General features: G+C 38.7%; 1 protein-coding gene across 3 annotated transcripts in view; it reads right to left on the bottom strand.

The window, feature by feature from the left end:
* Nucleotides 1-308: 308 nt before the first annotated feature.
* Nucleotides 309-18008, bottom strand: part of PLXNB2 (plexin B2) — a 250639-nt gene continuing 232939 nt past the window's right edge. For all 3 annotated transcript variants that reach the window (XM_064702756.1, XM_064702755.1, XM_064702757.1), the window contains exons 31-39: nt 17907-18007; nt 16948-17032; nt 10879-11033; nt 9136-9296; nt 8408-8555; nt 7843-7907; nt 7091-7166; nt 5007-5081; nt 309-2202 (exon numbers count right to left, since the gene is read on the bottom strand). In XM_064702756.1, the coding sequence (XP_064558826.1) occupies nt 2098-2202; nt 5007-5081; nt 7091-7166; nt 7843-7907; nt 8408-8555; nt 9136-9296; nt 10879-11033; nt 16948-17032; nt 17907-18007 (971 nt within the window). In that variant the 3' untranslated portion in view covers nt 309-2097. The remainder of the gene's footprint in view (nt 2203-5006; nt 5082-7090; nt 7167-7842; nt 7908-8407; nt 8556-9135; nt 9297-10878; nt 11034-16947; nt 17033-17906; nt 18008) is intronic.

The raw sequence follows: 18008 nt of genomic DNA, 5'->3' as shown, positions 1-18008 counted from the left end.
TCTGGTCTCTCTGGAGAGATGCTGCTGAGACTGTATTTTAATTGGCTTTCAGGTCCCAAGATACATCAGGCAAGAAGACCTCACTCTGGTATGTTGCACTACATCCTTGCTTCTCCAGAGTACTGTCATTTTTCAGAGCAAATGCCAATAAAAAGGGCATGATGTCAGGCATTCCATCTGCAGGATATGTGGCACTCCTCCTTTCCCAACCACAGACTGATGGACGCTGCTGCTCCATCACTCCCGGAGGGAGCATTACAAATCCTTTCAACACCCATCCCCCCAGTTTCAGTAAAGATCCACTGACACTTGGTGGAAAAAACAACATTGTATTTGATTTACAATTAACAGGATTTACAAATAATGAAAAAGAAACAGATTAGCCATGAAATTAGGATGCCTTTGTTGATGAAAGAATAACTGGCAAAGCACCTTGCTGTAGGAGTCATATAGCTCAGTCCTAAACAGTATAAAATAAGTTACAGCCCAGGCAGGTTCAGGAATGATTATAGACAAATGCGAGAAGTCGAGTACAAAGCAAACAAAAAAACTGCTCACAGCCTACTGGGCAGGAAACCAGTTCTGGTGAGGCTTTTGATTTTCAGAAACTGAAGGAAAGGCCCACTGACAAATACTAGGAAATTTTCAAAATGGGAGATAATAAAATAATATCAACAGACAGTAAAAGTCAGTGTGTGACAACCTACCAGGCAGGGAGAGCGGGCGGCAGACACTGCATTAGCTTGCTGAGAGTCAGCAGAGTCCGGGTGCTCGGCAGGACAATGAACGAAGGAGTACAGATGGCAGCACTTCATTAAAATGCTACTTTACTGCCAAAAACTTGCAAGACAAAGAGAAGTAAAGTTCTCTGATGTGCAATACAGCAATTTAAGAAGACGTACCTAACTTTTTGATTTGTACGGCGCTTACCTATATTGTAAACACACACTTCTGACAAGTTATTTCAATTTTCTTTGCTATGGATTATAGTGTGTATTCAATCAAATGCAGCATTCCAAGGCTCAAAACTGACTGAGTGGTTTTCAATAGATGAGTATATGATTTTTTCCAATATCATAGTAGTATTTTACATCACAGATACAATAAAAACAAGTGATGGTATTTCTAGGACAGTTCCAAGATTCAAATAAAAAATCATCAGAACCATTCTAAAATAGGGTATTATACATAATCGAATCATGTTAAACAGCACACTCTCGGCAAGCAGCTAATTACAAGCATTCTGCTGGTCATGTTTTTCACACAAAAGTCATTCAATAGCACATAAATACTTATTTTTCTGATCTGCTTCTTTTTACAAAACCATTCATCAGATTCACAGAATTAGTACAAGTAAGGCACATTAGCATATATCATAAAACTCACAATAATAACAAAGAGTTTTAAAGTTTTAAGGACTGATTCCTTCTTTGCAGTGATTTCTGAACCAAACAAGACTTCATCAGTAGAACTCTTCTACATTGAGATTACACTTATTTCTCTCACATCCAACTGTGGTGGGTGCATCACCCTTAAGATAAATAATTAAATTAGAACCATGAGTGGTAGCAAATCCCATTTTTAGATCTTGCAGAGAAGTTGGACACTTTGTTCGCTATGTTCATTATGAGCACAGACCAAGTTTTAGAGCTCTATGGAAGTCAATTTCCAGTTATCAAAATAAAAGGGGATATTGCATGTGTCTCTGAGTATGTTATTGTTTTCCTAGTACAAATATTGCTTAAGGTAGAAAGGATGCTATGGTATTGAATTTACTTGCATAATGAATTCTAAATGCTGATGTCTCAGATTCTACTAAATCAAATGAAGGATAGGTTTTTCTTCTTCCACCCCCCACCCTGCCCCCAACCAAAGGACTCTCTTTCCCACAGAAGATTCATTTACACACAACACAGCTTTTAATTAGAAGCATAATTTACAGTAAAAATTCTTTACATTACATCTCTCCTATCAAAAAACCATGAAATCTTTCATTTAAAGTTGTAATTATACATTAAAAAATAGAACACTATTTCCTTAACAGGAAGAATGAATTTCAACATCTTCAGATCAGATTTCTTTATTGCGGCTTTTGAGTCAAAGGTCAGTCACTTTATTCTCTAGCGCAGCTGCTATTTGCTGTAAACGGAAGGCAAGCTGCATTTTTTGTGCAGCTGGATCCTCTTCAAGTGCATTTATAATCTGGAAGATATAAACACAGAAAGTTTAGAATAATGTAGCTTAAAATGTATGACATAGTTCTGAGACCAAGTGTTTGATACTACTTTGGTTGTAAAGAGTCTTTTGCATTCACTCTGTACCAAAGTCCATCTATTAGGCCCCATGTTCTATTTTTTCACAAAGGCAGTAAAAATGATTGTTACTTTATCTAAGTTGCTGTAATGTTTCGCATTATGTTGGGATACAAGCAAATTAATAGAGAGCACTTTATCTTGTAAAATATTACATTCCAAGATGGAGCAGGCAGGGGAGGAATTTCCTCAGAGCTATTTAAGAAACAGTGCTTTTACATACAGTGCACCCTACACAGCTTGAGGGTCATTCACCATCAGTAATTATATCCCATCCCCATGAGCTGCAGTTATGAGAAGCTCCTGGGTGGTCCATGCACAGGCATGTGGCAGGACCACGCAAGGTCTCCTGTGCCTGTAGGCAAGATGAGGAATAAAGCCAGCAGCTCCCTTTTGGCTATCACCAAGAAGTGCCAAGACTCTGGCCCAGCACAGAATAGTTCAGGAAAGCAAATAGCTCCTCTGAGGAGCCCCCAGCATCCCACAGCCTCTGCTGTACAGAATATCTATAAGAGGATATGACTCTTAAGACACAAGGGATTTGAAAACAAGAGCCAGTAAAGGTCAGCTGTTATGAGAAGGCTTTTCTTCAAATAGAGTTTTTAGGGCTTCCCAGATCAAATTCAAAAGGTTTTGAAAGGTTTTCATTTCCACCATCCTTTAGGAAAACTTTCCCACCAGCTATTAGATTTCTCCATTAGAAAAATGTGTTATGTGACAAAACCATTTCTTTTCTAGAACTGGCTTTATTAATATAAGTCTGACAGTGTAATCAAGCAGAAACCTTTAGCACTGTTTAAATACTATATAGACTTGCAAGTACAAAGATGGAAAAATGGAGTTTGCCTGTCACTACCCGTGGTTCTTATTACTTCTTGAACACCACTGACAATGGAGATTAATGCAGTCAGAATCAATCTAGCCAATAATTTCACTTTGAAGGGCTGGTATAGTGTTTGCATTTCCAACACTGGAGCAAATTTGTTTAGAAACAATTATTTTAATGAATTTGTTTTTAAAGTGTGAAAATATTTTTACAAGACAGACTTAATAAACACTTATTGCAGTATTTAAACTGGGCCTGATTTAATTTGATATTGTTTCCTTAATTTAAACAATTATATCTAGCTGTAACTCCTCAAATTTAGACTAAATAATTCATGATTATCTCTACTGGTGAATATATCCTTCCTATAAATGTGGACAATTAGAATGTACCCACTTAGTCATTGTCAAGCCCTGCAGAGATGCAGAAGGTAGAGCACATGCTGGGAACCACTGTGTCAGTAATAAAGACAAGGGCAGCTGCAAAATGTTCCAATTTATGCAAATTAAAACATTTTCATGGAAAATAAATAAGCTTGATTAATTTTACTGAATAGTTCTTGACAGATTATCTCCACAATTCTGAATTAGCAGCCTTTTCATCAGATGAACCTCATTGTTACACAGTGATGTACATGGAAGGGAAGAGCTGCAACTATGTACTGGGGTGTGCTGGCCTGCCACTGATGAAGTGCCACAGGCTGGTGGCTCTGCCTGAGGTGTGGATGAATCAGGGATTTACAGTTCAGCTGTCATTCAGGGTCCCCGAGTGTTTTTGTAAGAGGTCAAACTACGGACGTATTTGGGAAGGTGCTGAAAGCCAGCTTAGCACTGGTGGTGAGGGAATGCCATGGGGCTGGCCTACATTCCTCTGTCTGCTTCTCCCACTGACCATCATTGCAAGACTTCTCAGGGTGATTTGATTTTCCCTGCTTGCATCTGTTTCAAAGCTGTGAGAGGCTGGCTACTCCTGTATAAAGCCGCTGCAGTGAAGGATGCGACTCACTGTCTTCAGTGCTGAATGTAAGTGAAAACACAAACTGTGCTGAGGTGCAAGACTGAGCGAATAGAGCTCACATGTACTGTGCTCCTTTTTGATTCAGCATCTGTTCTTACTTGCTTCAATTCTGAGGGTTTTCTGGAGGCATTCATTTCCATGGAAACCTTTGAATAAAAGTTTCCTTCTCTCTTTTTGTCTTCAGATTAAGTTTGGAGAGCCATAGCCACAGCTCAGCTACTCTGGGATATTCTTTGTCCCCCTTTCCACAGGGTGTGAAAAACCAAAGAAACTTTTTAAACTGAAGCTGTGAGCCTGCTTTTGAATCAGGCTACATTCAACAGTTACTCTGCTTTGGTTTACTGCAGGAAGGCACTTCACTTGGCATGGCAAAACAGGGATGGTAACACGCAGGGAAGTTTAAAGAGCATTTTAAGTAATAAAAATGACATGGCTCCAATTCCTACAAGCAAAACAAGTTTAATAAATTTTTCCTAATAAAAAGGCACACTGTCTTGAAACCTGATATAGCTCTGATGACTTTTTGCTTGGTGACATTGTTATATATTTATTAGGATGGTAGAACTGAAGAGAAGTGATTTTTAAATCTATTTATCTTTCAGATCTTGTTAAACTATCCATTAAACTATCCCTACCAAAACCAGATAGCCATAATGAAATTGTTCATTTATAAGGACATTATCTTGACCAGTGTAATTGCCAAGCAGTGTATAAAACTGCAAGGTTTTTGTTCAGCACTGCTTTTACCTGATCATTCAGTGAAATCCAGAAGTCACTCTTTTAGACTAATGTTAGCTTTCATAACCTTTTACCATTGACATTAAAGCATGAAAACAAAAGGCATAACTTACCTCATCATAGTATTTGTTAGTGTACTGGTAGAGTTGGTGTAGAGCCACAAGCGTGTTTAAGGAATCAGTATGTGCCTGTTAACACAAGCAGGCAGCAAACATGTCAAAATAGGATCACACACAGCTGAAACTTATGCACATGCACAACTGTTGGGTACAACTGACAAAATTTCCAAATGCAAGCTCTGTGTTTAATTTTTGTTGAATGACACTTGGGGCAGAGAAAAGGAGTGAGAAAACTTTTGGTTGGTGATTTTTAGATCAAGGCTTTCCTTCTGGTATTTTTCCTGCCTGCCCATAACTCAACGTTGGAGGGGGAAGATATTTTGAATTCTGAACGTCAAACCACAGGCTACAGCTCAAACATCTGTTAGCAGCATGGGTGTGAAAAGCTAAAGCATTTACCCAGTACAATCTACATATTGTTGAGATATTAAGCATTGGTTCTGACACGGTCATCATGAGTGTTTGAAATCCTTTCTCCAGCTCTTTTTACATCCTGGAAATTATTCACACTCCACTACAGCAAAGGTGTAACTCATCAATATTATGAGCACATGTACATTTGAAAAAGCCACCCGAAACATGACGATAGAAAGGTGGGGGGTGGAGGCAGGGGGATGGTGAGGAGAGAGAGAGAGAGAAAGGACTTCAAATGAAGCAGGAAATAACCCTTCCATTACCTTATCTTCCCCCTGCCCCCACACATATGACTTATTTAGTGAATGTGCTCTACCTGTCTGAACAGATGTTCTTCATTCAAATGTGTAGGATTCAAGTCTCTAGCTATGCCTTTAGTCTTTTAAGTTAGTTAAGAAAATGAAGAATTGCAAAATATTGCTACTGGCATAAATGATTACCCCAGGGATAAAGCAGCAGAGAAACATCCATCTTCCCTTGCTCTATAAAAGTCACTTTTAGAGCTGGTCAAAATTTGCAGTGTTCAATCACTCCTTCCATGTTAATTTTGATCATAATTTATAATGAAAATAGAAAGGAGGAACATATCCTGCTAATGTTAAAACATTATATTGAATTTACTTTTAATCACCAAACCTTCTAATTTTATATACATCTCAATTTATGTAATAAATAAAGTGAACTGTAAAATGAAATGTCACTGTAGATGAGTTTTGTAGTAAATGACTGAAAATAGAAATGCTCTCATGAGGATGTTGATCTGCAAAATGTTAGGTCCTAAGGGCACTGAAATAAACAAACCGCAAAAAATTCCCCAAACATCCTCCTTACGCTAGAACTCTTCAACTAAATTAAGCAAATGAGCAAACCAGCCGGTAAATACACTGCCTTCTTGCTCAGGCTAAACAACGTCTTTAGGGCTGGTGAGGGACTCTCCGGGTTCTCCAAGTTAAATAGAGTGCTTCAAAGGCAAGAGCCTGCCCGAGCTGAGCTGAGCTGCACAGCAGACAGGCTGTTTCGAGGCTGAAGCAGGTTTTGTACTGACTTTGTTCCACCCATCTCCAGCCAAAGTCCCAGACAATAACCACCACACTCTGCTCTCTTCCACGTGAGGTAACCCAAATAACCTACAATGCAAAATCTGCCACTGAGCAAGCATGATGAACTTCTTACATGTAGCATAAAGCAGAAGTATTGCCCCTGTATAGACTGTTCTAAAATATGCTATACTTAATGTTCATGCCTCCTCCTTAATTTCTGGAATCTAATTTTTGCTGTGGTAGCACTGTGAATTCAGTCACTACTGGTTGTCAGTATGATCAATGCTAAAAATCCTCTGTATGCTGTGGAGAGAAAGCACAGTTCAAGAGTGTATAATTTTACCCCAATGGCTGTGAAAAACCCAAACACTGTGCTCTATTTTCTACGTAACTCAGATACATTAGTAACAATACGGATTCTTGATTCCATTCAATAATCAACATTTCAAAGGTTGAAATATTGGCATGACTACAATGAACAGGAGTATTTCAGAGATTTATGAAATCATCTGATATTTGCACATACAAAAGACCCCATTTGTTGAAATAGAAAGAGAAGACAAAAATACCCCAGTATTACACTTGGCTCCAATTTCACTACAAGAAAATAGATTTTATTCTTACCCTAGAAATCTCTGCTAGATGGGTATTCATGTCTTGGTCACTCACTGGCACCATCTGACGAATACCTTTGTAGTAACTGCAAGAGATTTAAAAAGAGTTTCAGTTAGGAAAATAAACTGTTTCTTTCTGGTAATTCTGCCATTATTTCAAACATACTTCCTTACTAACATAGGAAGAAGACACAACAGACCAATGATTCCTTCAGCAATCCTGCTTTCCAATATTAGAACTTTTGCAGTAGAGGTAAATCTTACCTGATTGTACAGGAACATACCACAGAAAAAAAAATCTATAATTGCAGATAATGATTATTTCAGGTCTTAAAACTGTCAAGAGTTTTTTGTGTGGCAGATCTTCCATGATATTAACAGAACTTCCAATTAGTAAATGAATAAAGTCAGAGACAGCATAGAAAAAAAAATGTTTCTGAAAATATTTTCAGGATTTGGTCTCTACTGACTTATGGAAGTGCAGCATTTGTTAGACAGATCATGTGGGCAGCAAATTGCAGAAAACAGGATCATATTTTCTCCTAAATATTCATCTGTCTGTACAGACAAGAATATGCGCTGGATCCTAATGGAGCTCCATTTCAACTCTGCCAATGCCACCACCAAGGGCATCTTTACACCTTTGGGTGTAAAATTTTTAATATTTGACAGCTGACTTTGACTATATCAGCATTCCCTTTTCCTCTTACACAGGCTTAAAATCCTAAAAACTGAAAAATCATGAAAAGAGTTGATACTTACTCTTCCACCATTTTCTTATAGTTAGAGATTTCTTTCGCATAAAGTAATTTATTACTCGGAGAATCCTGAAAAATTTAGAATATGGAAAAATTTAGTTATTTATGAACATTTCTAGGAAGCAAAAGAAAGTCAAGAATATAGGATCAAGCCTTTATATTCACCTACACTTGAGCTTAACAGATATTAACATTTGGATACTTATTAACAAAGGTGGGATTATTTAATAAAAAGATGGTGCTTACACATGGTATTACTGCTGAGTTTTACAAACATATTAATGCTAGATGATGATAAATTATTCGTGGACCTGAAATACTCCGTTTTTAAACATGCTTTTTATAAAAGCAGTTGCTATTTGCTACTTTTTCAATAGCATCAATTGGCAGACTACACAGAAATACTGACAGTTCACCCACCTGTTAAGTGATGAAATGTTAACTTCATTATAAAACTAAAAAGAAACGATCAAGGCTGTATCTCCTCAGAGAATGGGTATTGTCTGTGAGGATGCCCTTTGTCTCGTCAGAAATGAGCATAGTCAGGATGTAGAATGCAAATCACTTACTCTGCTTAATTTGTGCTCTGTTCTTGTGCAAGCATCCATGAAAGTCTGTGCAATGACTGACAAGGAAGCATCCACTACTTCATGAACATGAACATCAAAGATGAAATGGGGATTTTTCAGTATGTTTACCCAGAATCTAAGAGGCAGGCTACAAAGCAAAGAAAAAGATAAATAATCCTTTTTACACAATAAATATTCTACAACAAGAAAATCACATGAAATCAAGTATGGGCTTTGCATTTTCATCTCCTCACAACAGTGATGTTTAATTTTATATTTCAATATTTATACAAGCTTGTCTGGGTTCCATGCCTGAAAATCAACTCTTCACTCTCAGAAAAACTCATATGAGAAGGACCTTTAGTGCCCCAAAAGAGCAAGGAAGGATGTATGCATGGTCAGGGAAGCTATAAAGTAGTATGTATTAGATTTTGTGATTTGACAGGTAAATCTAGTCCCATTTGTCTCTTGCTCTCCTCTTCTCTGAGGAAAGACAAAAAGTAAAACACGGTAAATCTGCCAGTGACAATCCCACAGGTAAACTGGTTTCATTTTTTGCCTCTTCTTAGGCTTACAGGGAATCTTTTTCATCACACAAACATATTATCTCAAAATTCTGAGGATTATAAATGACATTTACTTTGATTTATGGTAAGAGTGTTAGTATATACCTGGGAATTATACTCTTATTTCTCTGCAATACATGAATGACTCTGTTCATACTGTACCTGTTTGTTTTCCATATGTGAATGGTATCTTCATCCTTGATGTCATGTTTTTCTGCTTGTTCATCAAGAAAGTCAAAGAAGTACTTCACAGCTGGTGGTACCACATGGTTTGAGTTGAGCACACTGTGAAAGAAGTCATCTACAAACTGCTGAAGTGTCCCCTAAAAGCAATTTTTAAAAAATCAGTTTCATTCGTGTTACAACTAACCATCTTTTATTCCTATGGACATAATCCAGCTGCTGTCACTGATGGCCTTTATCCTGAGGGCTAACAGTGACAAAAAGTAAGCAATTTCTTAGAGCAGTGATTTTGTAAACTGCCAACACAGTAAAGACCCTCTAAAGCACAATTTAATGTTCTAGACTCAAAGGTTGTGACTTCACCAGAGATCCTATGGTTTGCACAGCAAGGTGTGCCTTCTGCTTGACAGAAGAAGCAGGAATTGGTTGCTACATTTACCCTTCAGGATCGTTGTCCACATGAAATATTTTTTAGCCACTTTTTTATAGTTTTGCAGCTTCCCACATCCAGCTTCTCTGACAGCAGAGCACTGCAGTTTTTAGAAAGAGACTGAGAGGAAGAAGTACAAGTGAGCATTTGCCCTTTTTGCCCTTATCAGACATCCAGTCTGACTCAGCTTCATGGGATCCACAGAGCCTAAGGAGTGAAGTGTCCAGAAGTGAAGTGTCCAAGAAGTTGTTGGATTCTGGCATCAGCCTGCATCTTAGCAATGGCAACCTCAGCGAATGTCCCCTTGTTTTAGAGAGGACCCTGTTGAGGCCACACAGAGCTCATCCCCAGCCAACTGATTGGCCCTACAGGGACCTTTGAAGGGCTGCATCCTCTTCCCAACCATGACTCCAGCTGACAGCCTCCAAACAGGGAAGGGACCCAGATGGCAAGGAGCTCTAAGACATTCTGCTGTCAGCCAGAACACACAAGTCCCAGGGCTGAAGGGGTAGCTGTGATCTCAGCTGTAACACCTCACCAACATTTTATGAGTCAGTAAAGCTCCAGACTTGGTAATGACCTATAAAATGGTTATTGGGAATACAAAGCAGTGGCTTTATTATCAGAAGAAAGGGATGCAAGCATCTTTTTGGTTCTTCATCCTGAGTCTGTCATCTATCTGAAGACTTTCCTTCATATCCACTTCCATGCTTGGATAAGTGGCCTTAACTGGAGCCAGACTGACTTCATTTTCACAAAAGGAGCCTGGCTTTGTGGTCATTAAACACATTATTCTAAATTCTAATTCTTTCTCCATGGAGAATTATTTAAAAAAATTATTTTGCTCATTATCAATTCTGCAGTAGAGGCACTAAAAATTCTATAAAAGCACTATTATTATTTGGAAACTTGTTTTTTTTTTTTTTGATCACATACAAGAACAGGGAAATATAAGAGTTTATAAAGCATTCAGTTCGATAGAAAAACCAACAAAGTATTATTTAAACAGGTGGCACAGAGCAGAATATCCATCTTTGTCTTGCAAGGAAAATCCTTATTTAACGATCACACAATCATGGTTCTCAGCTCTGAGCAGGAGTTGTACATTATCTCTTTCCCAGTAATGCTCCTCAGGGCATGTTAATCACTTGAAGCTCTCAACACCAGCTTGTATGTACATGGCACATATTCCAAATTGTAGATGAACACATGACTAATATTTGCATCTATTGCCTCAGTTGTATCTCAAAATCTGTAGAAGTAAAGTTAACTACAGCACATCTGAGCCCTACCTTCACAGAAAGAAGTCTGGTCAGGTAGATCTCTGTAATAGCTTTGGTCCTCTCTTTTTCCTTCACACTGCCCCGCTTTGATTTCCCTTCATCCATTTCATCCACTGGCCGGACTAGATGCCAGACCTTGTTTTCATCTTCCAGGAGTGCATGCCCTAGAAACAGTAATTGCAATAATTATAAAAAACACCCAACCCCAAAACAGCAACACAAAGTAATCATATACACATATACACGTTCCCTGTCCTTAACATACCTGTCCCCTTGACCAAGGGGATCTAGATTACTCTGCTCCTGTCCAACATACACAACTCAAGTACTAAATGTCCAGTGGCACAGAGCTGAAAAAAACTGGCTTTTGTCAAGATCAAAGGGTGAGGAAAGAATCACACAATAGGAAAACTTCTATTTGGTCATTGTTCTGGTTCAAGCCAGGACAGGGATAATTTTTGCAGTAGCCAGGAGGAGTCATGGCTGGGACATGGAGGTTGTTCTAAATGTCATCATCACAGGTGGGGAGAAGGGAGTTTCCTCTGGGGAGAAGGGGTTCCTTCCAGTGGAGTAAGTGTGGAGGGAGAAGTGGGGTAATGCCAGTTTCAGGCTGGAGGGAGCAGTGGGAATAGCATAACAGAGGGAGCAGTCAGGTACTGTCTGTTGGGGGTTTCTATGGTGAGCAATAATGTTTCTTTTCTTACATCCACTGTCATTAGTTTTCTTTTCTCATCTCTTTGCTGTTTCCAGTAAATTGTTATCTCAGCCCATGATTTTTACCTTTTGTGTCTCCCATTGTCCTCTCCATCCCAGTGCAGGGGAGGGGGAGGTGGAGGGGGAAATGAGCAAGCAGGGCATGGCTTGGAGTGGTAGAAGAGTAAATTGGATAATACCATTCCTAAATCACAACAGTCATGTAAACACAGTATGTGTATGCTTTGGGGTTAACACAATTAAGTTCTTTTCTTCTTTGTGAATTCTCAAAGACACGATCAAGTTATAGAATCTTAGCTAGATCTGACCCCATAGCCACCACAGAAATACAAATTGCAGCCTATTCCTGGTACAACCTTTTCTCTCAGTAAAACCATTACAATTCACATCTTTACTCCTCTTGCTGAGGTCAAAGTATGGTACCTCAGTTCAAACTTTCCTTTTATCACTATTTGATAAGCACCACTTGACTTTGTAGCTGAGTGGAGGAAAAATACATCCCTTCCCTGAGATTACATGAACTCCAGCAGCCAGAGATAATGACTGAAGCAAATTCATATACATTCTAATAAGATTTTTAAAAAAATTGTTTGTCAGTATTCATAGTTTAAACCAGAGGGAGAGACTCACATCAAGTCTGTTACAATAAAGCAGAAACAGGAGTAAGCCCTTGGATGATAATGGATGGTCACAGTGCCTCTCTGTGCTGCCTGGGGCTTGGCCCTGCACCCAGTGCCAGGGCTTGGACCAACAACACACAGTGCATAAAAGCAGTTTTGCATTTCAGCATCACACTATTGCTCAAACTCCATGCCTAAGGAGCTTCTGTTACAGACAGTTCTAAAAGAGATGATACAATTAACTTGCCATTAATATTCCTTGAAAAGGGTTTCTGTGTCACTTTCAAATCTGGTTTTGCTTGTTCCTTTAATTCCTGAACTTTTGCATCTACTTGGCATAGTCCCTAAAAGCAATGGTGCTTTTCCAGTGGAAGTTATTGAATCAGTATATTTAAAATTATTGACATCTTAAAAATATGAAAGTTATTTTTCCCATAAAAATTGTGATTCAGCCCCACGGTACAAATTATTTTGCATTCTGCTAAGTTTTATGCCTTAATATACACCTCTAACGTAACTGAATCCCAGTTACAGCACAAAATATCAGTTTTTAATTGCATTAACTTTGACCATAATAGTCAATTAACTAAGTTCCTCAACAGCTACACTGAATTTCCCAGTTTGCATGTACATTCAATATTTTACATCACAGGGGAAAATAACATTTAAGAGTAATCTGGCTAAGCCAACACTTTTGCTTGAAACTCCTTTATATACTCTCATGAAAAGCATTAGTTATGCAGCCCTCTGGGACATTTACTTCTTTTTAACAAGGTAGGGAAGAAATATAAATCCCACATTGTCCTTTGAGAGTCCTTAATTCAACCTGGAAGTTCATGTGAATGAAGCCAGAAAAAATAAAAGCTATCACTTTATTTTGAAGCAGTTGTGATTTCACAATAGATGCCATTCATAGCAATCATCTGCCAGTACAGTAAGAACCACTGCTGGGCATGAAGTATGGAATTTCTTTTGCAATCCCTGTTATTCACTTTTGGAAATTAACAGATCAAATCATGCAGTTAGACCAGAAACTATATTCCAGCCTTATGTCAGTTCTTTAGTACACTCCTGCTTCCTGCTTTGAATCAAAGGAATTCATTCTCTCTTTGCCCTACTGATGGTAGATGGTCCAGTTTAACTTTGGACAGAAGAGGAAACTGCTAAAGTGGTTTCCACTGAGATCACTGGCTCTTACATGCTTGGTCTGTGTTTGTTTAGCAACAGCAGAAACGGCTACTAGTGGAATAGTAGTTATTTCATAGGAGAGTAAGGATCAAGACACTACAGCTCAAGCAGATGAACTTCTGCAACCCGAAGATCTCACTTCATTGCTATAAATAGCAGGAAGAAAGAGGAAGAGAAATTCAGAACATGGACCAAGAAAACATGTTAGCAACATGGTTACTATGGGAAAATAACAGTTTTATGAGATAATATTTTCCTCAATGGGAAAGCAGGAAATAAAGAAAATAAAAGATAGGGGGAAATACCTCCTTTTTAGCTCCTTAGTCGCACTAAGCATCAAGCTGTAAGCAGGAAGAAGATTGTGTCCAGGGGGTCAAATGCTTCCCCCTGAGCTCTTTATCTTGGTCCTTGGACATTCTTTGGCCAATATAAAATAATTATTGGGGTGTTGGGGGGAGTGTTAATGGCAAAAATTGACTGTGCTGACTAATTACAGTGGTAGGAACCATGATGTAAACATGAGACAATGCAGCCCCTTTCCTCTTGAGTGACCTGCAGCAAATTATCTTCTTTCCAGTCTCCCCTACCTCATGAATAGTGTTCCATAGAGATGGAGGAAGGGCTGCCCTAACAGATCTGCTAATTAGTATTTCTGATCTGCAACCCTCTGTCTATTTTTATTCATAATTAAAAAAGGAAAAAAAACCCCACCACCCAACAAAACAAACAAAAAACCCCAAAACATAATATCAGGAAAAAACACCCAAAACAACAGAATGTGTTGTTTTGGTTTATAGTTCAGTACAGAAATACTAGTATGAAATCACTGGAACCATTCTCCTTCTTGATACAAATTAGTAACTGCATTTATTGTCTCCTGAAGCAAAAGATGCTGCATTTAATTTGTCACAATCTCCAGCTTCCAGTGTCTTCCTGTTAAAAGCTCTGAATAAAAGCAGCACAGAAGCAATGCCAGGATTTAGAGCAACATCTCTGAACATGGTTTTACATTTTCGGTCGGTGCAAAGCCTCCTACTTTGGCTGACAGTCAATGGCTTCAGCTGACACTTCTCAATGCAGAGGGTGCAAGTTAATGAGACTGAATAAAAGGAAATCCACTTCGTCACAAGCCTCATTCATAGTCAGGATAGGATTTCTGTTTATTCAAACCCTGTAAATCCCTGTGCCATATAAATGTGTATGTGTGGGAGGGGAAGCCTCTGATCCTCTCCTCTCCCTTTTATACAGTGTCTCACAAATCATGGTCACAGCAGGCTCTCACTTTGTACCAGCTTTGTAACATTTTATAGCTTTCCAAGAGAACAAGCTGGCACCAGATAGCTCTGAGGACCTTACAGTGCTAAAGAAAGCAGGGTAGCTTGGCATGAAACACTGCCATCCCAAATTTGTACACTACCATGATGCAAGACAGGTATAGAGAAGAAACACGGTGGAAGCTGTTGGCACTTGATACTTTGGGGTCTGAATTCTCTGCAGACTTTTCTCTAACATGCAAGAGCCCCTGTGTGACAGCACTGTCCCCACAGGTCTGCTTTTCCTTTACCATTTAGCATGCCACACAGATAACTAATGAATTCACCTTGGAGTACAGATAGATTATGCTTGTTCAAAGAGCTTCATCATACTGAATCATATTGAATGATATAATTGCAGAGAAGAAGGAAAGGAAAAAAACCTAACCTAAGAAAAAAAGAAAAACATGTGAACTGGTCCTCTACTGCCTGCCACAGGGGTGGAGAGGTGAGGAGGATGAAGGTTGGCAGTGCAGAACAGAAGGCTGACCACTATTCTATATCCAGAAAGCAAAGCAAGTTAAGGGCACCACCAGGCTCCATTCACAGTCCACTCCACTCATTTAGAGGTGAGGTGAGCATGGCCCCAGCCACCAGTGCAGCCACACTGAACAGGGACTAGGAATCAGCACCTTGCCTGACTGTGCTCCACTGCCTTCTGTATTAAACTGGACGGCTTTTTAAGTTAACATGCTGGGTTGGCACCTGTTGTGACAGAACAGTCACTGCCTGGCCAGCTATGCCAGGCACTTGGAGTAAAAGAGTGAGGATAGCAGCAGCAGTGTACACATGACCATTAGAAGACTCTTCTTTCTGGTGGGAAAAGTCACAAAAGAAAGAATCCAGGAGGACAGACTAAGAAGTAAACAGTAAGTAATTCTGCCCATCTTAATTTCCTGTCTAACACTCAAAACAAATGGAAGTCTGAACCTTTCTGCTAAACAGCCATATATGTCAGAGCTATCAGCTGAGACCCATATTTTTGAAAAATGTACATTTCTGGCATATTATTTCCAACCTGTTTAACTGCCCAGCCCTCAAAATGTATTAAATCTAAGATCAGTAAATCTGTTTAAAGGAATGAAACTATTAGGTGAAGTAATGGCCTTTGCAATCAGTGCTAGAGAGAAAAGCATATCAAATGAGTTCATGGGAGGAAGAATGATCTCAACAATTATTGTTCCATAAATCTAACTTCTACCTCATGTAAAATAACTGAATATAAGGATAAAAAACCCCAGAGAAACTGAACATCTGAAGTCAGTAAAGGAAATACATGTGACAAAGAATACATATTCCCAAGTAAATATTGCCATAAAAATCTGAGTGCATTCAAGGCTGTAATGGATATTGTGTCTCAAGATATTTTGAAATATGGAAAATTGGTCTAGATGGTAAAAGCTTTTAAGTGGGTTGCAACGTAACAGGTTTCTTCTGTGTTGCAAAGTCCAGCATACTATAGCAGACAGCAATGCAAGAATTATGCAGCAGATGCATTAGTGATGTGAAAGAGAAGAAACATTACAAGGAAATTCCTGATGCTCACTTACAGAGGATTGAAAACCTCAAAAAGAGCAAAGGAATTGTGAAAAATGGTGCATCTATAGAGAGACAAAATGCATGGAATGATCAAAGTCAACTAAAAAGCCCTGGGAAAAAACAAGTTAGCATAGCTGGTGAAACATCATTCAAAAGGAAGGGAGAGACAAAATCTGGAGGTACAGAGATGAGTTTGCAAGGCAACACAGTTGTAAGAAATGCTACAAAAAATTATATCAGTCATTATGTCACAGAGGCTCCACTGTGGTTCATCTAGGATACTGCATTTAATTCTCAGTATAATAAGAAGTGAAGGAAATTTGAAGAGGAACATGAGTAAAGGCTTTAGAAAAGAGAAAAAGAGATAAAGCTCTGTGAAGATGAAATGTACAGTTGAGTATAGATGTAGTGTGATTAAAAAACAAACTATGTAAGGAAATGTTTAATAAGAGTGCTTTCTATTAAATTGGGGTATGGACTCACAGCAATTATTAAAGCCCTAGGGTTTAAGACTTTTATAATGAGGGCAAATAAATCCATTTCAAGTGTACAGTGGGCAACACAACAAATAAACTCTATGTAGTCTGGTGGGGAATATCTAGCTTCATGGAAGTGCTTGATAAACAAAATCAAAATGGCAGCATCACTATGTGAGTTTTGACTTCTGGTCATCTAGGGAGGTAGAGAGGCCACAAGACACTTACTTTCCCCTGGGACATCTTGCTGATTATCCTCTGGCTGCTGGGAAACCCCCATTTTTGATAAGATGAGCGTGGCACCATCTCGGACCTTTGGAAATAGAAACACAGAGATATTTTTCAATAGAATCATGTGCTACTGAACCTCTTAAACCTTAAACTGGAGTTTCTATGATTGGTTGCAGGGAATCTATGGCAAATGCTAACCTTCCTAGGCTCCTTGGACAACTGGCTCTGCAATTCAGAACAGACTCCCAATCTCTAAGAGATCCCATCAACAGCTCCTCTGAGATTACTGAAATATTAGGAGCATCTTTAAGGCTTAAGTGGTTCCTCAACATGGTGTTGGTACCCTCTGGACAAAAATGGGGTTTATCATGAAAATCAGACCTGTTTTCTTAAGGAAAACTAACTAACTTTTCACTTTCCCAATCAGGATTAACTGTTGTTAGAAAGCAATAAATAGCATACAAAGGAAAGATAAGTGTGTGGTAGAGTGCACAGTATGAAACCTAAAACAGACAGTACAACAACATCAACATCTGCTCTCCTGATTGGGCTTTTGGACAAACTAGAACTCAAAAACTATTTAGTAGCACAGCAAAGATAAAGACAATTCTCAGGGGTAGGAAGTGGTGAAGAAAAGAAAAGATGAATACGAGGCCCAGCAAAAAGCTGAATGTTCAAAATGGAATTTGGATACTTCAGTGTTGAAGAAACCAAAGTACTGGCATTTAGGTTTTGTGTTTTTATATAAAATGCTTAGGCAGAATGTCTAGACCCAGCCTTTCACAGTCCAAACCTTTTACTGACTAGACCCAGACCTGTGTTTTTGTTTTGATTCTTTAAAAACTTCTCTGGGCAACCTCTATGTACCACTGAAATTTCTCTATAAACAAAAAAAAATTTTATTTATTACAAGAAAACAGGTAACAGGTGTAAACAATATTTTCAAAACACCTTACATTGTAATGCATTAGTGTGTTGATACGTTTCCATCTGCCGTCTCTTTGGGATGTTAAATCCAAGTCTGAGAGGATCTGTGCAGTAGAACCTGGACGCCATTC

Source organism: Zonotrichia leucophrys, chromosome 1A, assembly GCF_028769735.1.
Source record: "Zonotrichia leucophrys gambelii isolate GWCS_2022_RI chromosome 1A, RI_Zleu_2.0, whole genome shotgun sequence".
NCBI lineage: Eukaryota > Metazoa > Chordata > Aves > Passeriformes > Passerellidae > Zonotrichia > Zonotrichia leucophrys.
Note: the sequence above shows the minus strand (reverse complement) of the source record. Positions and strands in the feature narration are given on the sequence as shown.